Source organism: Idiotropiscis lumnitzeri, chromosome 2 (genome assembly GCF_059441095.1).
Source record: "Idiotropiscis lumnitzeri isolate Australia: NSW breed Sydney's pygmy pipehorse chromosome 2, RoL_Ilum_1.0, whole genome shotgun sequence".
Taxonomy (NCBI): domain Eukaryota; kingdom Metazoa; phylum Chordata; class Actinopteri; order Syngnathiformes; family Syngnathidae; genus Idiotropiscis; species Idiotropiscis lumnitzeri.
In genome coordinates, this window is record NC_142392.1 from 22,341,349 (window position 1) to 22,366,011 (window position 24,663).

The 24,663-nt window shown below is 43.2% G+C and overlaps 1 protein-coding gene and 2 long non-coding RNA genes across 5 annotated transcripts; 2 read left to right on the forward strand and 1 right to left on the reverse strand.

Annotated features, from left to right (window-relative positions):
- LOC148341994 (uncharacterized) lies at positions 1–24,024 on the forward strand. The gene is made up of 3 exons (XM_088288016.1): positions 1–57; positions 4,494–4,674; positions 21,755–24,024. Exons 1-3 carry the CDS (start codon positions 1–3, stop codon positions 23,761–23,763), a joined length of 2,247 nt encoding a protein of 748 aa, XP_088144142.1. The 3' UTR covers positions 23,764–24,024.
- On the forward strand, positions 12,991–14,018 carry LOC148341995 (uncharacterized). Its single transcript, XR_015842189.1, has 2 exons — positions 12,991–13,327; positions 13,800–14,018. It is a non-coding gene; the product is annotated as an uncharacterized LOC148341995 (long non-coding RNA).
- On the reverse strand, positions 13,831–16,647 carry LOC148341996 (uncharacterized). 3 transcript variants are annotated; one of them, XR_015842180.1, is made up of 5 exons: positions 16,267–16,647; positions 15,632–15,792; positions 15,267–15,446; positions 15,038–15,140; positions 13,831–14,856 (listed from the first exon to the last, which is right to left on the reverse strand). It is a non-coding gene; the product is annotated as an uncharacterized LOC148341996 (long non-coding RNA). The 3 variants fall into 3 exon arrangements; XR_015842179.1 differs by having other exon boundaries at positions 15,267–15,449; XR_015842178.1 differs by having other exon boundaries at positions 15,267–15,792.
- Positions 24,025–24,663: the final 639 nt, after the last annotated feature.

Consider the following 24,663-nt stretch of genomic DNA (forward strand, 5'->3'; position numbering starts at 1 on the left):
ATGTTGCATTTCATGGCTGCCACCGGCGTCATCGTCTCCGCCTTTTTGGACGCACGCGTACCGGGCGCTCTGTCCGCGCTTCTTCCGGCATGCTTTGTCCGCTGGTCCTGTATGTTAACAGAAACTACACCAACTAGTCTTTGAGCAGTCATCTTTACGGTGACCCTTTTCGCCGCATCGCCAACACGCCAGCTCCGTCGGCGGTCTGCTTTTCTTCTTTTGCGCCGCCCGTGCTTTCATCACTGTCCCTCCGGCCTCCTCGGCGAGCGATCCTGTGTCTTCCGCTGCCTCGAAGTTCCATAATTTGGCCTTGAACTCCCCCAGCAAAACGTCCATTGAGCCATGCGTCACCATTAACGTGAAAGGCTTATATTTTTCCCGTAGCCCTCTCATAATCATTGCCATCATCAACCCTTCGCTCGGCATATAATATAATGATATTCTGTTCAGCTCTGATGACTTATTCAGTCACAGTCTCTGTGTCCGCTTTCTTCAGCGCCGTCATCAATGTATAGGGAGACAATGCGGGGCCTACCTTTGCAGATATAGTGTTCTCTCAACACTGAGGGTTTCCAGGCCCTTGTCTTTTGTGTCTGTGAATATGAGTTGTTAGCGCCATTTCACAAATGTTTATATTTTTATGGATAATGATTGCAAATATTTGTTTTTTGCCATTTGTATGTTTGTGAGAAGAAATTATACATTTCTTTGTCTTTTGTAATTATTTTGATTTGTGGAGTGAAATGTGTCAACGTTAGAGGGCGCAATTCTTTATTTACTGTAATGCACGAAGAAGAAAGTGTTTTTTGGTTGAAGAAGAAATAAAGATGATGGCGAAGGAGCAACACGGTCTTTTTGCCGTGCTTCGACCATCAGTGTTTGTTCACGCGTAAAAAGTTGTTTTTATTCGCCACCAAACGAAGAGGTTGAACAACGAAAATAAGAAGAAACTAATGGAATCTAAAATAACCTCTACACATAGCATTTCCATGAGCTGCCCTCACATTCACAGCACTTCATGGACAAATACGACGAAGCACATTCTCCACATGGGCTGTAGAGGGAAATATACCAAATTGGGCACTGGAGGACTCACACAGACGCTATCAAAAGAAAAACACATTCCGAAAGACATAACAATTGGAGATCGGAGCACATGCACATACGCATACACACACACAGACATATACATACACCTGCACATACACTTGCACATACACGCGCACACACCGACAAGATTACAAAAGAATGCCAGCGGAGAGAGAGACGGAGGGACTGCCCGCCGGAGAAGGCCAGCCTTGGCGTGCCAGTCTTGGGGACCAGACGGGAATCAACTATCCAGACGATGACTAACCTGGGGAGGACCTTCCCTTGGACGTGGACCCGTGCCGTGGGAGGGAGCGAGGACGACCGATTCAACCTACATTACCTTTGACATATAAAACTCCTATAAAAACTGAAGCTGGGCTGAAAGATGGCGCGCATTTTTCGACTGTGCTCGCCCGAGTGCAGTTTTCTCGTGAGATTAAGAAAAAGACGCCCAGATATCTGTCTTTGTATTATTTCCTGAACTCCAGAAATTGAAGAAACTAAATATCGGAACTCTAATCAGTTGTTGAGTCTTTTTTTTTACCCTTTTCTTCTTGAGCACAAAAAACGAACACGCATTGGAGTAAGTTTGGCTTTTAAAGGTTGATTTACTAACTACTTCTTATTTCCACGGTGACCCAACTCCAACAATAACATGACAAATATTTGTCATCTCATCAATATTTGCACAACAGAGTACTGAGTTTCGAGATCCTCACTATAATAGTTCTCAAAATTATATTTCTTATCAATTTAGGTTAGTTAAGGGATATTTTATTGACAATCTAATATCAATCTACAAAGACAGAAAAACAATTGGTGGTGGGGGGGCGCGAATCTTTTTCTTCTTGGTAGGGGCGGGCGTGAAATAATTGAGAGGCACTGCGAGTATATGCCGACATTATATTCATACAATCTTGCAGCCAGAGTGAACCACAGCATTGTTGCAAGTTCGGTCGGAGAAACGTAAACGTCCCACTGCTGTTCCAGCAGCGGCTTCTCGGGGCATAGGCGGAAGTGACGCGAGAGATGACTCGCCAATGTGGCGTTAATTTAGTTATTTTGTTAATTTTTTTTATCAACCGAATTAAAATATTATATAAAATAAATATTAAAATAGAACAGCCAGGTGTAAAAAAACCCACTGAGGCAAATAAATATATTTGGAAAATACGCGCTTAAAGCATGACGTCATAAGCAAGCGCGCAGCTTCCGAAGGACCTCGACCACATCCACCGACTCGTCCACACCGGAACAAAAACACCCACCGCTAAATTCTTCTGATTTAGTGTGGAACTGACTGTAATTTTCTCAAAGGATGTCCAGTGATACGCTAAAGGACTACGACATAATTCATTAAGTCTTTGTGTCCCGATAACCTTATCTTCGCGCGTTGATGCTTTTCGGCGTAGTTAGCTTAGCTTGTTAGCTTGCTAGCCGCTAACAAAAAGAGGCACATGACTCATCGCCAAGCAGAGATCAAGTGCGGATTTTTGGGAATTATCATTTGAATATGTGTGAAAGAACGACACCCAAGTACAAAGAGGAACTTTGTGGAATAAAAGAAGAGAACGAGCAACATCTTCAACTGCTGGACGAAGTTTGCAACCAGCCTCGTGTTGTGCCACTCAAAGCAGGTTTGTACACGTTTTACTCTCATTTGCTTTGTAAAGAATGACTTTCTATCGTTAAAAATATGCATCACAACATTAAGTTGTTTGGGGAAATGCGTCCAAGGTTATTGCCGCTTTATTTTTAAATATTGCCTTTTACTTGCAGGTCTGCTGAACATTTGTTTTTGCCAAATGAAATCAGTGCAGAAAATATATGCCAAAGAATAACCAATAGGGAGGGGGTGAACGCCATGTTTTTTTTTTTTTCATAAAATTTGAACTGATTATTTAACATTTTACATTTTCTGGTATTTATATCTTGTTCAAGCAATTCCTTCCGGAAGTAATTCTGCCTGACTCTCAATAATATGCACACTGCGGCGAAAACATCAATGGCGGTTGATCAATTTTAGTGGATAAAACACAAAATATTAAGTTTTAAAAAAAAATCAAGCACGTAATGGTCTTATTTATTTATTAACTTTGTACTGGCTTCGTCGGGTGAGAGTCAATGAACCTCCGGTGGATCTGCACTGTTTTGTGCACATGTGCGTAGTTTCACCCCATCCAAACATTTAAAATACATTTAATGCATCCATCCAGGGTTGCACGGATCTCATCAGTGAACAAGCGCATGCTGCAAGGAATGCATCTGCATCTTTGGCTTACAATGGGCTTAAAAAGGAAGAACGTCACAAGCCCCTTTTCTACCAACAAGGCCAGGAACATTTATTTCCCGGTCATAAAGTTCCTGTGGCCCAGATGGTTTGCATCTCCCCCGCAACTCATAGTTCCTGGTAATTGATGCAAATGACAATGTTGTGTTACTTTGTTACTCATTACTGACACCCTATGGCTGTTAAGCATCATTGCGGTTACAAAATAATTCAGTGAACTCTAATATTATTATGGTGTATCTTCGTCGAATTTGAATACATATTGGATAACTTTAAAATATACAGTCATTATTCAAATATGTCAACATGAAAGTCAGAGTGAAAGTGTTGTTGCTTAATGCTTATGTGTAGGGATTTTGACTCTTCAAACATAATGTTGTTTTAAAATTTATTTAAAAACAGAAATTTTATAAAAAATAAAAAGGGTCATTTTGGGGGAAAAAAAACCCAAACGTAAATCATGCAATAAATAGCCACTCTGATTCCAGGGCCCCTTTAATTCTTTTAGGGATCCAGATTATAATGGAAGCAAAAATACCCACGATGAAGCTTTCTCTAAATGCAAAAAGAAATACTTGTAAACATATTTCACTTGAAGGATTCCTATTCTATCAATGACATTATGTTGCGGTGGCCCCCAGTGGCCCCCATTAAAAAGTTAGGGTCCCACAACAGGTGTTCCATCAGATGTGTGTGTGCTAACTTCAGCTCGCTTCCAGAAACGTCTGTGACTAATTCAGGAATTAAATCGGGCATCAGCCGCAACGTGCTTCCTTTTTAAATGCTCGTTTATCACTGTTGTGCTGCTAAAAGGAGGTTTACATCTTAGGACGTAGTTTTGTGAAATGCCCCCATGGTCCGGTCCAAATCGGGGTCGCACGCATTGCTCTGTATGCGGCAGGCACAAGTCAAGGTAGTACGGTAGAAACAATATAAGACAAAGTTGCCGCCTGAGCTTTGACTTGACGAAACCAAATTTGTCTTTTTGTGTCCTGCAGACGTCAGTGAATACAATCTCCGTTCCGTGAAAGAGGAGCCAGACTTGACTCACATCAAAAAGGAGGAGGAGGAGGAGGAGATCAACAAGTCACCAGTGAACGTTGTCCCTATAAAGACTGAAGATGAAAACAAGGATGAGAGTGAGGACAACAGAGGGGCGGAGCCTCCAAGCAGCAGCTCAAGTCATCACGTGACAACAGAAGGTGATGAAGACCACTGGGGGCCATCACAAGCACAAAATGAGGACACATTATCAGGCGCTCGTGACGATGATGATGATAATGAGCAAACTAAAGGTGAGAGGGCATGTCACACTGACTCATTATCTTCAAAGTTGTCTTTAAAACTGCACAAAAAAACACACAGTGGAGAAAAAACATTTTCCTGCTCAGTTTGTGGCAAGAGTTTCTCTCAAAAGTCAAGTTTAAAAACGCACACAAGAACACACACTGGAGAAAAACCTTTTTCATGCTCAGTTTGTGGCAAAAGCTTCTCTGATATGTCATGTTTGACAAGCCACACAAGAAAGCACACTGGAGAAAAACCTTTTTCCTGCTCAGTTTGTGGTAAAAGCTTCTCTGGAAAGTCACATTTACGAATCCACACAAGAAAACACACTGGAGAAAACCCTTTTTCTTGCTCAGTTTGTGGTAAAAGCTTCTCTCAAAACTCAACGTTAACAAGCCACACAAGAACACACAATGGAGAAAAACCTTTTTCCTGTTCAGTTTGTGGTAAAAGCTTCTCCCAAAATTCTCATTTAACAAGGCACACAAGAACACACAGTGGAGAAAAACCTTTTTTCCTGCTCGGTTTGCGGTAAATCTTTCTCTGTAAAGTCAAATTTACGAATCCACACAAGAACGCACAGTGGAGACAAGACATTCAGTTGCAGCGTTTGTGCTAAGAAATTTGCCACTAAACAGAGTGCTGAGAAACACGATTGTGCTGGTGAGAATTGCAGCGATCTGAAGCTTAAAAAAAGGACAAAAAAACTGAAGGAACCGACTCTTTGTGGTAAGATGTGATTTTGAATAAAATATAAGAAACGGTATAAGAAACGGTGCTTATGAAATCGGTGCCTTCCACGATCATCAATAAAATCACTTGTTCCACTTGCTCAACTGGCCTTCATTACGCTGTGAAAAGGTGAAAAACTGAACGAGAAGTTGAACTTTAAATAGAACAAGAAAGATAAATGCAAGTAGTCTAACTTTCTCTCAAAGATTTTGGAATGTCAAGAGTGTAGCTACACCGGTCCAGCGAAAAGGCCACGATTCAGACTGATGTCCAGATTTTCTTTTTTTATTTCTCTTCCTTTGATGGCTTTAGGAAATCACGTGACACAGTGAAAACTACAAATACATACACGCCGAATGAGTCCTTGAGGCCAATGCAAACAATGTACATTAATAAACAAAGTAAAAATGAAGAAAGGCACAAATATCGTGAATATCCTGAACACAGTGTATTTATCGCTCTGCTGATGCACGGTCCGTTCCTGCTTTCGTTAATCTTCCCGCTTCTTTTTTTTCGTCACCACGGAGGAGAGGATCCGCATTACGCAGTTCGTTGCTGCGCGTCTGAATTGCAAAAGTGAATCACCGTAATTTAATGAATACTGAAACGAATAATTAAATATTTAAGTACCTAAATAAATACCGAAATATTTTTTAACACTCTAACATTTACATAATAAAACAGCGACATATTTCAATTTAAAATTCACAACCACATACTGAGTTAATTAAATTCATAATAAATATAGAAACATTTAATAAATATTGAACGAATTTTGATAGATAAAAAATAATGAATGAAATTTTAAGTATTGATTAATGCAATTAATAAATAAAATAATTGCACACATATTTAAAGGAACAAATATGTTGACAAATATTCAAGATTTAAATAAAAATAATTAAAAAATATTGAAATAATTTTTATGTATTAAAGAAATTGAATAAATATTGTAGTATTACATAAGCAAGCTTAAATAATTCCATGAAAATCGAATTAAATACTGATAGAGGTAAAGAATAGTAAAAGAAAAAAATACTTAAATAGTGACGTGCAAATAAATGAAAAACAACAGACAAATCCCGAATGAAAAATACAATTTATCAACATTTGACAAACGACAATGTGAAATGTTGATCTGAGAGATTTCTTTCTTGTATATTCATATTCTTAAAGAACCTTAATTATTTTTTTCTTTTACTTTTTTAGTTACTTAAGAGCTCAATCCACGTGAAATATCCCCTTGGGAGATAAAAAAAATATCTCATGCAAAAAATAAAGAGCTGTGGCGGACATTAGGACCATGCCTCTCACCCAGCAGGCATCCCGTTTGGGGGCGTATTCATGTGAATGTTGGTTGGCGCGAATTTGTGATTGTGCGTTATTCTGTTGTTGGCAGTCTTGGAATAAAGACATGTTCACAGTCAGTCGTGTGTGCTCATTACAACTGCCACATTGGTGACCCCGAGTATGTTTCAAGTCGTAGATGAAGAGGTGTCTTCCTCGGCCATGCCGCCCCAACTCCCTCATCTTGCAGCCGTCACCGCTACCGTGAGGCTACCGGAGTTCTGGCAGAGCGATCCGGCTTCGTGGTTCCAGCATGTGGAAGCGCTTTTCCACCTTCGTGGAATCACCTCCGATGACCCGAAGTACTACATGGTCGTGGCGTCCCTCGACCAACTGACTACACGTCGTGTTATGCAGCTATTGCGAGCACCTCCACATGGCGGGAAATACGACGCGCTCAAACAGCTTCTGCTGAGGAGGTTCTGTTTGTCGGACTCAGAGAGGGCAGATAGGCTCCTTTCCCTGCCCGGTTTGGGCGATGGCACGGCGGTGGATCTCATGGACAATATGCTGTCGCTCTTGGGTTCGGATGAGGGCGGTTTTATTTTCCCGCACATTTTCCTGCGACAGCTACCATCTCCGGTGCGCGCAGTGTTGGCTAACTCCGCTTGTCTGGCGACCGGCGATCATCGAGGTTTGGCTGAGGAAGCGGATCGAGTTCTGCTGGCTACGAGACGGTTCGCCGTGCAAAGTGTGGCGGCCGATTCCACCCTTGGGACGACACCAGACGTGGATCCGTCAACGGTGGCCGCGGTGGTCGTTCGAAAGCGTCATGGGAAGGTTCTCTGCTTCTTCCATCAGCGGTTTGGCGCCAGGGCTCGGCGTTGTGTTCCCCCCTGCACCTACGAAGCTCCGGGAAACTCCAACGTCGGCGTTCAGTAGTGGCTGTGGGCGCCGGCAAAGAGAGCGAGCTGCTTTTCCTTACAGACTCGTCCTCTGGAAGACGTTTCCTGGTGGACTGCGGGTCGCAAGTCAGCCTGCTTACACCCTCCGCCGTGGACAAGGCGGGCGGCGTTTGCGGACCACCCCTGTGTGCGGCTAACGGCTCGCCCATCATCAGCTTTGGTTCCAGGTCGGTGACTCTGTGCTTCCATGGACGTGATTTCCAGTGGAACTTTCTTGTTGCCGCAATCACGGTTCCCATTATCGGCGCGGATTTTCTGTGTGCACATGGACTGCTCGTTGATGTCGCAAACCGCCGTTTGATTGACGCTGTTTCTTTTGCTACTTTTCCGTGTGAGGCTGGGGGACTCGGGCCATTAACGCATGCGAATTATTTGGCATCGGGTGACATTTATCAGCGCCTGCTGACAGACTTTCCCTCCCTAACGACTCCAGCCTTTTCCACCGCATGCACTAAACACGGGGTGGAGCATTTCATACCCACGGTCGGCCCGCCAGTTTTTGCTCGCGCGCGTCGCCTTGACGCGGCCAAATTAGCGATAGCAAAAGGGGAGTTTGCTACAATGGAGCGTTTGGGGATTGTGAGGCGTTCTAACAGTCCGTGGGCCTCGCCTTTACACATGGTGCCTAAAAGGGATGGTTCCTGGCGGCCTTGTGGTGATTTTCGTCGCCTTAACAATGTGACTACGCATGACCGTTACCCCATTCCACACATTCAAGACTTTTCCACCCGTTTGGCGGGCACCACCATTTTTTCAAAAGTGGACTTGGTCCGTGGTTACCACCAGGTGCCTGTGCAGGCGGAAGATGTGCCCAAAACCGCGGTGATAACCCCGTTCGGTCTTTTTGAATTCTTGCGCATGCCTTTTGGACTGAAGGGGGCAGCACAGACTTTTCAAAGATTGATGGACTCTGTGTTGCGCAACCTCGACTTTGTGTTTGTATATCTTGACGATATTCTGGTGGCCAGTCCTTCACCAGAGGAACATCTGTCGCACTTAACAGAGGTTTTCAAGCGTCTTGATTCACATGGTCTGATCGTTAACCCAGCGAAATGTCAATTTGGTCTGGCTGAGATTGATTTCTTAGGCCACCGGATTTCAGCACAGGGCGCGGTCCCCTTGCCCGCCAAGGTGAAGGCAGTGGTGGATTTCCCCCGCCCGGCCTCAATTAAGGCGCTGCAGGAGTTTTTGGGCATGGTTAATTTTTATAACCGGTTTCTCCCGCGTGCGGCCCACCTCCTGCATCCTCTTTACAATGCCTTGAAAAATAAGAAAGCTAATGATACTGTCGAGTGGTCTGCACGGCGGGAACAGGCTTTTCGACAAACTAAGGACGCCCTGGCGAGTGCGACTCTCCTGGTCCACCCGATTGCGACTGCGCAAGTTGCCTTAACTACAGATGCTTCTGATATAGCTGTTGGGGCAGTGGTTGAGCAGCTCGTGGCAAATGTGTGGCAGCCTCTTGCGTTTTTCAGTCGAAAGCTGCGGGATAACGAACGCAAGTATAGTGTTTTCGACCGAGAGTTGTTGGCTTTGTACCTTGCGACGCGCCACTTTCGCTTCCTTCTTGAAGGACGCCGTTTCACGGCTTACGTGGATCATAAGCCACTTACGTTTGCGATGTCAAAGGTTACTGAACCATGGTCGGCCCGTCAGCAGCGGCGCTTGGCGGCCGTTTCAGAGTTTACGACGGACGTTCGGCACGTGGCCGGTAAGTGTAACCCTGTAGCTGATTGTTTATCGCGCGCGATCGTGTGTCCAGTCCAGCTCGGGGTTGATTTTTCGGAAATGGCTGCCGACCAGTCCGTTGATCCTGACATCCGCAACCTCAAGGCAGTGAGTACGGCTCTTAAGCTTGAGGAGGTGGTGTTGCGGGGCGGTGGCACTGCTCTCCTCTGCGATGTGTCCACGGGCCGCCCTCGTCCTGTAGTTCCGTTGGAATGGCGTCGCCGGATTTTTGATTCGATCCACTCCCTGTCACACCCTGGCGTCCGTGCATCGGTCAAGCTGGTTGGGGCAAAGTTTGTCTGGCCCGGGCTTCGTAAGGACGTCAGGATGTGGGCAGCGGCCTGTGTAGCATGTCAGCGTGCCAAAGTCCACCGACACACCAGGTCGAGCCTTGAACCTTTTCCGATTCCGGCCAGGAGGTTTGACCATGTGCATGTGGACTTGGTAGGTCCCCTTCCCCCTTCGCAAGGTTTTACTCACCTACTCACTATGGTGGACCGGACGACTAGGTGGCCAGAGGCGGTTCCTCTGTCCTCCACGACCTCGGTGGATATAGCCCGTGCGTTTCTGTCGTCCTGGGTCGCGCGTTTTGGCACGCCGTCCGATATCACCTCGGACAGGGGCCCCCAGTTTGTATCTGAGCTCTGGTCAGCCTTGGCAGTATCGTTCGGTGTGCGCGTGCACCGCACTACTACCTACCATCCGCAGGCTAACGGTTTGTGCGAACGTTTTCACCGGTCACTTAAAGCTGCGCTGCGAGCTGCGTTATCGGACGGTAACTGGGTCGACCGTCTGCCATGGATTTTGCTCGGCTTACGTTCAGCGCTGAAGGAGGATCTTAACGCCGCTCCTGCTGAGTTGGTGCTCGGTCAGCCGCTTCGCGTACCTGGTGAATTTCTGCCAGACGGTTTGGACGCTCCGCCCTTTTCCTTTTTGTCGGGGGGGCCCCTGAGCCCTGCACCGGTTCACCACTGTGTTCCCAAGGCATTCGTGCCGTCCGCGCTTATGTCAGCCCGTTTTGTTTTTGTGCGCCACGATGCCCACCGCTCGCCCTTGCAGCCACCGTATGACGGCCCGTTTAGGGTGCTGGAGCGCGGCGATAAGAGTTTTGTGCTTGATATGGGTGGGCGAAGGGAGTGCGTCTCGGTAGATAGGCTAAAACCAGCTCATTTGGTTGCAGGCGATGTGCTGTTGCCGGCCCACGTCCCTCGCCGCGGTCGCCCTCCAAAGTCCACGCCCTCACTTCCGCGCGACGACGTTGTGTGTCGTGCTCCCGCTCCTGTCTCGCCTGACCCCCCTGCCCACCGGGTTTCAACTGCACCGCTAAAGAATGGCCTGCGTAGTCGTTGTGGCAGGCCGGTGAAGCCCCCTGTGAGGTTTTCGTTCTGAGCGACCTTCTGGGTGTTCGGGGGGGGGCTGTGTGGCGGACATTAGGACCATGCCTCTCACCCAGCAGGCATCCCGTTTGGGGGCGTATTCATGTTAATGTTTGTTGGCGCGAATTTGTGATTGTGCGTTATTCTGTTGTTGGCAGTCTTGGAATAAAGACGTGTTCACAGTCAGTCGTGTGTGCTCATTTCAACTGCCACAATGCATCTGATCCTTACCTTGCCCTATTGAGTTACAGAGCTGCACCTGTGGAGTGGGGAGCTTCTTCGCCTGCTGACCTACTCATGTGCCGTAAGCTTCGCACCACGCTTCCACAAATACCACAAGGACATGACAACAACATTTGGACTGAAAAGAAGAGAATGCTCAAACTCAAACAGAAAATTGCATATGACAGGGCTCCAAAACATCTGGAACCTCTTTCTAAGAAAGACACTGCAAGGATCGAGGGACCTAATTGTTGGGACAGAAAAGTGACTGTCCTTATCGAAGCCGGACCGAGATCTTACATTGTGGAAACAAAGGATGGACAAAGAGTGAGGGGGAACTGGAGGAGTCTTCTGAAGGTTCCCGGGAACTGTAAGAAATCTTCTGATGCGGCTGAGGCTGCAAAGCAGGTGGATACATCGAAGGAGCACAGACCTCAACCACCAGCAATTTCTGGGATTACTGAACCTCTTCGAAGATCAACAAGAGTTAGACGACAACCGGACAGGCTGATTGAAAATGTTTAATGTTGTGTGATTGTTGCTAAAATTGTTGTAGAGCTGCTTGTTGTAGTAAAAAATGGATAGATATTGTTAAGAAGTGAAAATAATTGATAACAAAACAAAATTATTATAATAATAATAAAAAATAATAATAATGAAAAAAAAGCATAGGCATTGTTTAACGTTTAAAAGGGAGATGTAATGATAGCAGTTATATCATTGGCCACTAGTTAGCAGTATTGCCCGATGTGTGTTTTGGTTACCAGACGAACAAGTGTGTCTGCACATAGACGAGAATGCAAGTCAGTAAATAAAGAGACACAAGCTTGCAGCATCACGTTGCCTGCGTGACTTCTTAAGATAGAAGACGGAACATTACAGTAACCATTAAAAAAAACGTATAGTAACAATAAAATTATTTTTAAAAAAACGTATCGTAAACATACTAAAGCTGTTGCTTTATGTTATTTACAAAGAATTTTTGTTTAAAATCCCCCTCGCTCTTCTTTTTGTGTTTTCTATATTATGCACGTATTAGCAACTGACCTTCCCACAACTCCCTGGCATAAGGTAGGCACTGATTTTTTTCATATAGGGGGACCTGCGTGAAGTTGGCCCCCCATTTGTTGCAAAAATAGGTGGAAATAGTTTGTTTCGTTTGTGCTGCGTTTGTGCCCGTTTGTGCTGTTAAAATTTTCGTTTGTGCTGCTTCGGTTCGAAAGATATTACACTTTGTTTTATTTCGAGTGTGACGTCACCCAGCCCCCCATTTTCATCCGATTGACTTGGGAATGGTGCCATTCGTTTGTGCTACGTTTGTGCCCGTTTGTGCTGTTAAAATTTTCGTTTGTGCTGCTTCCGTTCCAGAGATATTACACTTTTTAATTTCGAGTGGTGACGTCACCCAGCCCCCCATTTTCATCCGATTGACTTGGGAATGGTGCCATTCGTTTGTGCTGCGTTTGTGCCCGTTTGTGCTGTTAAAATTTTCGTTTGTGCTGCTCCGGTTCGAAAGATATTACACTTTTTAATTTCGAGTGGTGACGTCACCCAGCCCCCCATTTTCATCCGATTGACTTGGGAATGGTGCCATTCGTTTGTGCTGCGTTTGTGCCCGTTTGTGCTGTTAAAATTTTCGTTTGTGCTGCTCCGGTTCGAAAGATATTACACTTTTTAATTTCGAGTGGTGACGTCACCCAGCCCCCCATTTTCATCCGATTGACTTGGGAATGGTGCCATTCGTTTGTGCTGCGTTTGTGCCCGTTTGTGCTGTTAAAATTTTCGTTTGTGCTGCTCCGGTTCGAAAGATATTACACTTTTTAATTTCGAGTGGTGACGTCACCCAGCCCCCCATTTTCATCCGATTGACTTGGGAATGGTGCCATTCGTTTGTGCTGCGTTTGTGCCCGTTTGTGCTGTTAAAATTTTCGTTTGTGCTGCTCCGGTTCGAAAGATATTACACTTTTTAATTTCGAGTGGTGACGTCACCCAGCCCCCCATTTTCATCCGATTGACTTGGGAATGGTGCCATTCGTTTGTGCTGCGTTTGTGCCCGTTTGTGCTGTTAAAATTTTCGTTTGTGCTGCTCCGGTTCGAAAGATATTACACGTTTTAATTCACGCGGTGACGTCACAAACAGGAACGCGCCAGCGTCAGTTTGTTTTGTTTTGCTGTCGAACAAGGAGCTCGGTATCGAGCTACCGCGTTCAGTCAATCACTTGAATCACTCGTATTTGTTATTAATTCCAGGTTATAAACTAGTTCCTGGAATGAACCGATGTTTTGTATGTTTTTGCGCATTTTACATTCTTCATGATCCTGGAAAGCAACTGTTGCCGGACGAACTTCAGGTAAACATGTCAAACTCACTGTTGTAGCTTTTTTGCTAGCATACAGTAATCTTAAAACCTTCCTGTTTTCACTGCTGTAAATTACTTTAAATTCGGTCTTATTTCTTTTAATAGTGTTGTTCTACTGCTCATTCATTTATTTCATCAGTAGTCATTAAAGCTATGTGATTATTTCTTAAAATTATAGTAGACGTGAGGCTGAAACATATCCGTTGAACTTTTTGAAATAAAAACAACTTAAAGACACCCCTCGATGAAGCATTCCCTCATTTGAGAACAACTGAATTAATATAAAAACAGTCCGTGTGTAATTGATGAGAGCCTGCAGAGAAACCTTGGGTGAAACGATAGCTTTATGTGTAAAGAAAACAGCAACAAACAAAACCCCAAACTATTTACATTTCAACAATTAAGCAATCACTGCTTTGTGAAGCTCTGTCTTTTCTGATGCTGCTTTCACTCTACTTTCCAGGTCATTGTGCATCTCCCAGTCAAAAGCAGCCCTCCTGCAATATGCCACATAATGTCCAAGAGAATCCTCTTCGAGATGATATGACTGCTAATGTAGCTCTTCAAATCGGGATGTTTTCCTGCTGACAGGTGCAGAAGTCCAGTGAAAGTTACCAAAATTTGTCCTGATTGCCAGCATGTTTTGCAACAAAATATAGTATTAAAATAAGGAAAGGCACCATCATCTTTGTCGACGCCTGTTTCATGAGTTGGTTTTCTTCTTTCTGTTGAACCGCATACAATTAAAAAGCAAAGCCTGATTTTTTTTTTTTTTTTTCAATTAAAATTACTTCGACAGACATGACCACTAGTGATGAGTCTATAAAGACAGGAATGCGAATAACAATTCAGTTTTATTGATAATGCCTGTTTCAATTTCTAGTGGCATAAGCCAGCAAGTCCCCACAACTTTTCTAACTTTAATTTTTGCTGTAAAAACATCCGCTTTTTGGTTGAACTAGTCTGTCGATTGTGCTGTTTTGGGCCTTAAGAACTTGTATTGTGTTGCTACTGTTTTTCAATAAGAAATTATTTTAGGTCATTTAGAATTCATCGAGCCGCTTGTCCAAATGGACACAATCGTCGACCTTGCGCGTGTAAGGTTGCTGAAATGTGCATCACTGCAGAGAAAGATGTAAGTTTGCGTCACAAATGAGGACATCTATGTATTTATGTACAGTGCACCTCGCAGTGGTAGCATTAAAGACATTGGACTGGACACATTTTTCTGTCACTACTGGAGTCAAACAACTATGTGTACAAGACATTGGTACAGATGTCAGAAAAGCATGGCGTATGTGCTATCACACAGTGGCTGAAAAAAATTGATTCATGCAGGTGCCCCAATAGAAGCAGTGAGTGCTTTTTCTCTTGCCATTCTTGGATCTCTGGCCAAAGCTTTTACCGCTCACCCCGATTTGAAGACCTACATCAATGAGTGCTTTAAGCATGAAAACCTGCCATGTTTTGTCAGGGTAGACGTTGCACACTGCAACAATATGATCTCCCAGTGGGACCGCCTGAAAAATAAAAGACATTGTGTAAAAAGATTTTTTCTGAGATTTAGCACAACTACTTAAGTCACAATGTGTGGAACATGCAAAATAACTTCTATGTGCCATCACTATTGTGGCACTGAGTGAGTCTGAAGGTAATGACAGTTCTGGAACCCCTCTCCCATCAGAAAAGTGCAAGAAATACCTGAAAACACAAATAGCACAAGAAGACTGTATCAGCATGCCAGACACAGAGGTTCAGGCACAGGAACCCGTCGAGGAGCATCAGCAGCAGATCCAGACTAACGCTTGACAGTGGGTGACAGAAATATGTGAGGAGATCAGGTCACTTGCCATGGCTGAGGGAGACAGGGATAACACCCACTTCCTCCCTGAGATTATTCCCCACATCATCAGACTGGGAAGTTACTTACCACTCTGGTCAGGCGTAGTGGTCCCTCTCTTCCGAAGTACCAGCATCACTGCAAGTTTGGCAGCTGTTGAAGCAGAGTTCAACAACCTAAAAAAGGGCTTTTCAAGCATGAAAGTCTTCTCATTCATGTTGACCGTTTCGTTGCTCGTCGTCATGCCTTCATTGAGGGAAACGTGGATTTCTGCTGCAAAACAAAAAAGCTGATGTAGGTCATGTCTTAAGACCTGACGATGCCTCTACTACTTCTCATACTGAGGAAAAAATATATTAAAAAATTATGTTGACCTCTGTGATGAGTCTGATGTTGCTACAGTATTCATACTACTGAAGTTGAGAAATGGAGAGGCTTAGTGGATTGACACCGACCTAGGTATGAGTTGAACAGAAGTTGCCCTGCTGGAAATTCCCAGAAGTCTGATGCTGACAGTTTACTTTTAGAGCAGTCATATCATCTCGAAGAGGATTCTCTTGGACATTATGTGGCATATTGCAGGAGGGCTGCTTTTGACTGGGAGATGCACAATGACCTGGAAAGTAGAGAGAAAGCAGCATCAGAAAAGACAAAGAGCTTCACAAAGCAGTGATTGCTTAATTGTTGAAATGTAAATAGTTTGGGGTTTTGTTTGTTGCTGTTTTCTTTACACATAAAGCTATCGTTTCACCCAAGGTTTCTCTGCAGGCTCTCATCAATTACACACGGACTGTTTTTATATTAATTCAGTTGTTCTCAAATGAGGGAATGCTTCATCGAGGGGTGTCTTTAAGTTGTTTTTATTTCAAAAAGTTCAACGGATATGTTTCAGCCTCACGTCTACTATAATTTTAAGAAATAATCACATAGCTTTAATGACTACTGATGAAATAAATGAATGAGCAGTAGAACAACACTATTAAAAGAAATAAGACCGAATTTAAAGTAATTTACAGCAGTGAAAACAGGAAGGTTTTAAGATTACTGTATGCTAGCAAAAAAGCTACAACAGTGAGTTTGACATGTTTACCTGAAGTTCGTCCGGCAACAGTTGCTTTCCAGGATCATGAAGAATGTAAAATGCGCAAAAACATACAAAACATCGGTTCATTCCAGGAACTAGTTTATAACCTGGAATTAATAACAAATACGAGTGATTCAAGTGATTGACTGAACGCGGTAGCTCGATACCGAGCTCCTTGTTCGACAGCAAAACAAAACAAACTGACGCTGGCGCGTTCCTGTTTGTGACGTCACCGCGTGAATTAAAACGTGTAATATCTTTCGAACCGGAGCAGCACAAACGAAAATTTTAACAGCACAAACGGGCACAAACGCAGCACAAACGAATGGCACCATTCCCAAGTCAATCGGATGAAAATGGGGGGCTGGGTGACGTCACCACTCGAAATTAAAAAGTGTAATATCTTTCGAACCGGAGCAGCACAAACGAAAATTTTAACAGCACAAACGGGCACAAACGCAGCACAAACGAATGGCACCATTCCCAAGTCAATCGGATGAAAATGGGGGGCTGGGTGACGTCACCACTCGAAATTAAAAAGTGTAATATCTTTCGAACCGGAGCAGCACAAACGAAAATTTTAACAGCACAAACGGGCACAAACGCAGCACAAACGAATGGCACCATTCCCAAGTCAATCGGATGAAAATGGGGGGCTGGGTGACGTCACCACTCGAAATTAAAAAGTGTAATATCTTTCGAACCGGAGCAGCACAAACGAAAATTTTAACAGCACAAACGGGCACAAACGCAGCACAAACGAATGGCACCATTCCCAAGTCAATCGGATGAAAATGGGGGGCTGGGTGACGTCACCACTCGAAATTAAAAAGTGTAATATCTTTCGAACCGGAGCAGCACAAACGAAAATTTTAACAGCACAAACGGGCACAAACGCAGCACAAACGAATGGCACCATTCCCAAGTCAATCGGATGAAAATGGGGGGCTGGGTGACGTCACCACTCGAAATTAAAAAGTGTAATATCTTTCGAACCGGAGCAGCACAAACGAAAATTTTAACAGCACAAACGGGCACAAACGCAGCACAAACGAATGGCACCATTCCCAAGTCAATCGGATGAAAATGGGGGGCTGGGTGACGTCACCACTCGAAATTAAAAAGTGTAATATCTTTCGAACCGGAGCAGCACAAACGAAAATTTTAACAGCACAAACGGGCACAAACGCAGCACAAACGAATGGCACCATTCCCAAGTCAATCGGATGAAAATGGGGGGCTGGGTGACGTCACCACTCGAAATTAAAAAGTGTAATATCTCTGGAACGGAAGCAGCACAAACGAAAATTTTAACAGCACAAACGGGCACAAACGTAGCACAAACGAATGGCACCATTCCCAAGTCAATCGGATGAAAATGGGGGGCTGGGTGACGTCACACTCGAAATAAAACAAAGTGTAATATCTTTCGAACCGAAGCAGCACAAACGAAAATTTTAACAGCACAAACGGGCACAAACGCAGCACAAACGAAACAAACTATTTCCACCTATTTTTGCAACAAATGGGGGGCCAACTTCACGCAGGTAAGAGAACATTATCAGATTCCCAAGCATGAAGAAGTCCTGAGTGACATGGCAGGTGCTAAGTATTTCAAATTAGATGCATCGCATGGATTTCGGTATTCATAAATGTGTTTGGTTTGCTTCTGTGAATAAAGATTAAAAAAAAAAACGTATTCGTAAATATTTATCATCTCATCAATATTTGCACAACAGAGTACTGAGTTTCGAGATCCTCACAATAATAATTCTCAAAATTATATTTCTTAGCAATCGAGCTTAGTTAAGGGATATTTTATTGACAATCTAACATCAATCTACAAAGACAGAAAAACATTGGTGGTGGGGGAGGCGCGAATCTTTTTCTTCTTGGTAGGGGCGGGCGTGAAATAATTGAGAAGCACTGCTAGTATTTGCAGACATTATATTCATACAATCTCGCAGCCCGAGTAAAACACAGCATTGTTGCAAGTTCGGGAGGAGAAACTTAAACGTCCCACTGCTGGAGCAGCAGCGGCTTCTCGAGGCAAAAGCGGAAGTGACGTCAGATCTTACGCGCCAATGTGGCGTTATTTTAGTTATTTTTATTTTATTTTTTTTATCAACCGAATTAAAATATTATATAGAATATATATTGAAATAGAACAGCCAGGGGTAAAAACATACACAGAGGCAAAGAAATATATTTGAAAAATACGTGCTTAAAGCATGACGTCATAAGCAAGCGCGCAGCTTCCGAAGGACCTAGACCACATCCACCGACCCGTCCACACCGGAACAAAAACAGTCCACCGCTTAATTCTTCTGATTTAGTGTGGAACTGACTGTAAATTTCTCACAGAATGTCCAGTGCTACTCTAAAGGACTACGTCATAATTCATTAAGTCCTTGTGTCCCGATAACTCATCTTCGCGCGTTGATGCTTTTCGGCGTAGTTAGCTTAGCTTGTTAGCTTAGCTTGTTAGCTTAGCTTGTTAGCTTGCTAGCCGCTAACGAAAAGAGGCACATGACTCATCGCCAAGCAGAGATCAAGTGCGGATTTTTTGGAATTATCATTTGGAAATGTGTGCTAGAACGACACCCAAGTACAAAGAGGAACTTTGTGGAATAAAAGAAGAGAACGAGCAACATTTTCAACTGCTGGGCGAAGTTAACAAGCAGCCTCCTGTTGTGCTACACAAAGCAGGTTTGTACCCGTCTTACTCTCATTTGCTTTGGAAAGAACGACTTTCTATCGTTAAAAATATACATAACAACATTAAGTTTTTGGGGGAAATCGTTCACGGTTCTTGCCGTTTTATTTTTAAATATTGCCTTTTACTTGCCGGTTTGCTGAACAATTGTTTATGCCAAATGAAATCAGTGCAGAAAATAAATGCCAAAGAATAACCATTAGTGGGGGGTCAACTCCGTGTTTTTTTTCCCAGTTTAAAATTTGAACTGATTATTTAACATTTGACTTATTCCGGTTTTTAAATGTTGTTAAAGAAATTAAGTTTGTCATGTCATCATGTTTCAAAACTATGCTGACAGATGTAGTGTACTTTTATATCCACTGTTGGAGTTGAGCCACCGAGAAAATGAGAAACATTTAGTAAATGAATCTTAAAAGCCAAAGTTACTCCAATGTGTGATCGTTTTTTGTACTCAAGAAGAATAGGGTCAAATAAAGACTCAACAACAACTGAATAGAGTTCCAATATTTAGTTTCTTCAATTTCTGGCGTTCAGGAAATAGTACAAAGACAGAAATCTGGGCGGCTTTTTCTTAATCTCACGAGAAACTGTACTCAAGACGAGTACTATCGAAAAATGGCGAGCTGATCTCAGCCCAGCCTCACATTTTATAGGAGGCTTTTTATGTCAAGGGTCATGTAGGTTGAATCGGTCGTCCTTGCTCCCTCCCCCGGTCCACGTTCCACGTCCAAGGCTGACCTCAGGTGAAGGCAGTCTCTCCGTCTCTCCTGCTCACATTCCCCTGTAATCTCGTCAGTGTACAGATTGTGTGGTGTATGTATGTGGAGAATGTGTTTTATTGTATTTGTCCATGAAGTGCTATCTGGGGTGTCATCACTTTGACCTGAGCAGACTGAATCTGTTTGTTCTGAATGAGAGTGTGGGTCATGAAAATACTATGTGTTAGGGCTGGGCGATAAACCGAAAATTTACCGTTACCGAAATTTATTAGAATGACCGACATCATTTTGCCCATGTCGGTAAATTCGGTGTCTAAAAAAAAAAGGAAAAAGAAGTCTTTTCTGTCTGCGGCGATGCTCATGCCCCTTTAAGACGGCTCCAGCGCGTGTAGTCACGTGACTCCTCCCTTCTGAACAAGAATGTAAACAAGACGCGTTCGTAGCTGGCAATTCAAATCCTAAAGCGGCTGACACGGCTGCGGACGAATTAACGTTAGTTGAAATTGTTCCTGTCGCGCTTGTCCCGAAAATAAAGTGGACATCTGTCGTTTGGAAATGTTTTGGGTTCCATAAAGACGATGTTTGAGCAAAAGAACATGAACTACAAAGTGCGTCATAAGCACCAGAAACAGCGCGTCCAACCTTTTCTTTTTCACCACCCACAACACAACCATGCTGTTGACTTGGAGCTTGTGCTAAAAGTTCAAAGTGAGAAGCAAGGTTGGACAAGTGACAACAGCCCATTACGGAGGCGACACCATACGAGAGAACGTCTCAGAGGTGGACGCGATAGCCGAGCACATAGCTAAAGATAGAGCTCCTCTTGTTACAATGGAGCGGACAGGATTCAAACGCCTCATGAAAGTAGCCGACAAGAGGTACGAAAATATTTGCCGCAAACAGCACTTCCGATATGGACAACATCGGGACGGGAGCGGAGACATGTCAAGCATTTTGCATCCACATCCGACTTGTAGTCAAGTCGCAACATGGATCCCTGTTTGCGCCTGAATGTGCATTACATAGACGGCAAGTGGCAATTGCGCACCAGGGTAATCGAGACGGCACATTTTCCTGATGAAGCACATGCGTTTATTTGGCATTGGCATTCCATTGACATTTTTTTCCATTTTATTTAGCATTTTGTTTACAGGCGACTAGCGCCTTTGCACATGGCATTATTTAGATTGTTTACACGATACCTTCACACAAATCTAGGCCTTTGCAAATGGAATTACAGCATCTCGGCACAATATATTTACATTTGTGAGAGGTACCCTTTTTCTCCTGTTCTTTGTGACATTGTTCAAGGCACGCAAAGCAAGCTAGTTTGAATGTTTATTCAAATGATTTTTGTACTTCTATTTTTCATTGAAAGTAATGCGTACCAGTTGGTCAATAAAAAAAGCAGTCAATATGCATTTCCTGCATTTATTTAGATTTTGGTCCTCAGGGGGAATTTTTCGCGCATTTATCGTTATCGAGGTAAAACTGCCTAATTTATCGCGATATTGATTTTAGGTCATATCGCCCAGCCCTACCAGGGCCCCTTTAATTCTTTTAGGTATACAGATTATAATGGAAGCAAAAAGTACCGACGATGAAACTATCTCTAAATGCAAAATGAAAAACTTGTAAACATATTTCACTTGAAGGATTTCTATTCCATCAATGACATAATGTTGCGATGGCCCCCATCAATATGTTAGGGTCCCACAACAGGTGTTCCATCAGACGCACACAATAGCCTGTGTGTGCTTACTTCAGCTCGCTTCCAGAAACGTCTGTGAGTATGTCAGGAATTAAATCGGCATCAGCCGCAACGTGCTTCCTTTTTAAATGCTCGTTTATCACCGTTGTGCTGCGAAAGGGAGGTTTAGATCGTAGGACGGAATTTTGTGAAGTGTCCCCATGGTCCGGTCCTAGTTGGGGTCGTACGCATTGCTCCGTGTGCGGCGGGCACAAGTCAAGGTAGCATGGTAGAAACAATATAAGACAAAGTCGCCGCCTGACCTTTGACTTGACCAAACCAAATTTGTCTTTTTGTGTCATGCAGACGTCTGTGAAAATGATCTCCGTTCTGTGAAAGAGGAGCCAGACTTGACTCACATCAAAAAGGAGGAGGAGGAGGAGGAGGAGATCAACAAGTCACCAGTGAACGTTCTCCCTATAAAGACTGAAGATGAAAACAAGGATGTGAGTGAGGACAACAGAGGGGCGGAGCCTGCAAGCAGCAGTTCAAGTCATCACGTGACAACAGAAGGTGATGAAGACCACTGGGGGCCATCACAAGCACATAATGAGGACACATTATCAGACGCTCATGACGATGATGATGATGATGATGATGATGATGATGACGATGATGGGCAAGTCAAAGGTGAAAGGGCACGTCACACTGACTCATTAATTTCAAAGTTGTCTTTAAAACCACACACAAGAACACACAGTGGAGAAAAAACATTTTCATGCTCATTTTGTCGCAAAAGCTTCTCACAAAAGGCACAATTTACAAGGCACACAAGAACACACAGTGGAGAGAAGCCTTTTTCATGCTCGGTTTGTGGCAAAGGATTCTCTCAAAAGGCACATTTAACAGAACACACAAGAATACACAGTGGAGAGAAGCCTTTTTCCTGCTCAGTTTGTGGCAAAAGCTTTTCTTTAAAGTCATATTTAATAAAACACACAACAATACACAGTGGAGAAAAACATTTTTGCTGCTCAGTTTGCGGAAAAAGTTTCTCTCAAAAGTCACATTTAACAGAACACACAAGAACACACAGTGGAGAGAAGCCTTTTTCCTGCTCAGTTTGTGGCAAAAGCTTTTCTTTAAAGTCATATTTAAGAAAACACACAACAATACACAGTGGAGAAAAACCTTTTTCCTGCTCAGTTTGTGGAAAACACTTCTCCAGGAACTCAAGTTTAACAGAACACACAAGAACACACAGTGGAGAAAAACCTTTTTTCTGCTCAATTTGTAGGAAAAGTTTCTCTCAAAAGTCACGATTAACAGAACATACAAGAACACACAGTGGTGAAAAACCTTTTTCCTGCTCAATTTGTGGAAATAATTTCTATCGTAAGTCGCATTTAATAAAACACACAACAATACATAGTGGAGAAAAACCTTTTTCTTGCTCAGTTTGTGGCAAAAGCTTCTCTCAAAAGTCTAATTTAACAATCCACACAAGAAAACACAGTGGAGAAAAGCCTTTTTCCTGCTCAGTTTGTGGAAAATGCTTCTCTCAAAAGTATAATTTAACAAGCCACTTAAGAAGACACAGTGGAGAAAAGCCTTTTTCCTGCTCAGTTTGTGGAAAACACTTCTCCAGGAACTCAAGTTTAACAGAACACACAAGAACACACAGTGGTGAAAAACCTTTTTCCTGCTCAATTTGTGGAAATAATTTCTATCGTAAGTCGCATTTAATAAAACACACAACAATACATAGTGGAGAAAAACCTTTTTCTTGCTCAGTTTGTGGCAAAAGCTTCTCTCAAAAGTCTAATTTAACAATCCACACAAGAAAACACAGTGGAGAAAAGCCTTTTTCCTGCTCAGTTTGTGGAAAATGCTTCTCTCAAAAGTATAATTTAACAAGCCACTTAAGAAGACACAGTGGAGAAAAGCCTTTTTCCTGCTCAGTTTGTGGCAAAAGCTTCTCCGGAAAGTTTAATTTAATAGAACACACAACAACACACAGTGGAGAAAAACCCTTTTCATGCTCAGTTTGTGGCAAAAGCTTCTCTGGAAAGTCAACTTTAACAAAACATAAAAGAATACACAGTGGTGAAAAACCTTTTTCCTGCTCAGTTTGTAGGAAAGGTTTCACTCAAAAATCAACTTTAACAAATCATAGAAGAACACACGGTGGCGAAAAACCCTTTTCCTGCTCAGTTTGTGGAAAGAGTTTCTATCGTAAGTCGCTTTTAACGAACCACACAAGAACACACAGTGGAGAAAAGCCATTCAGTTGCAGTGTTTGTGCTAAAAAATTCTTCACTAAACAGGGTGCTGAGAGTCACAATTGTGCTGGTGAGAATTGCAGCAATCCTTGAAGCTTAAAAAAAAAACGGAAGGAATTGACTCTTTGTGGTAAGATGTAAATGTGATTTTGAATAAAATATGATAAATTTAATTTTGAAAAGCTTTTTTTATTGACATTAAGCCAATGTGATCAGTGCCAGAATAACCATTGTCTCCGAGTGATGATGAGTTGTTTTGTTTTTATATCAAACATTATCAATGAAATTAATTACCTTTTCCTGGAACAACATTTTTTAACGTTATGCTTTTCAGTTGTCTTTTTAATTGTACCTAATGGAAAAGGTGTGAGAAGAAACGGTGCTTATGAAATTGGTTCCTTCCACAATCATCAATAAAATCACTTGTTCCACTTGCTCAACTGGCCTTCATTACGCTGTGTGAAAAGGTGAAAAACTGAACAAGAAGTTGAACTATAAAAAGAACCAGAAAGAGAAACGCAAGTAGTCTCAGTTTCTCTCAAAGGTTTTGGAATGTCAGGAGTTGGCAACTTGATGGTGACTGGAGTCAACGTTTATTTGTCACCACGGAGGAGATGATCCGCATCACGCAGTTCGTTGCTGCTGCTGTCTGAATTGAACCCTGGAGGTCACCCGCCAGCGTCCTGAATTTCACCGGCGGATCTTCAGCTATCCCACGTCTGACCCCAAATTGTTGTGGAATTTTCAGCAGTAAGGGAAGATCAATGAGATAGTCTGGAAAATAAATTGTCTTTTGGGTCAGTCTGCAGAGTGATCTCAGTGGGAGAAGTGTGTGGGAAGATACTGATGCACACAGGAAGATGAAGATTTATTTGACAGTGGAATCTTAAAACAGAGATATTTTTTCTGCATTGAGCATACTTATCAGTCAAAGTCGTGTTGTACAAGAAGCGAAAGGCACTTTCTCAAAAGCAGGTGGCCACAATAAATAAC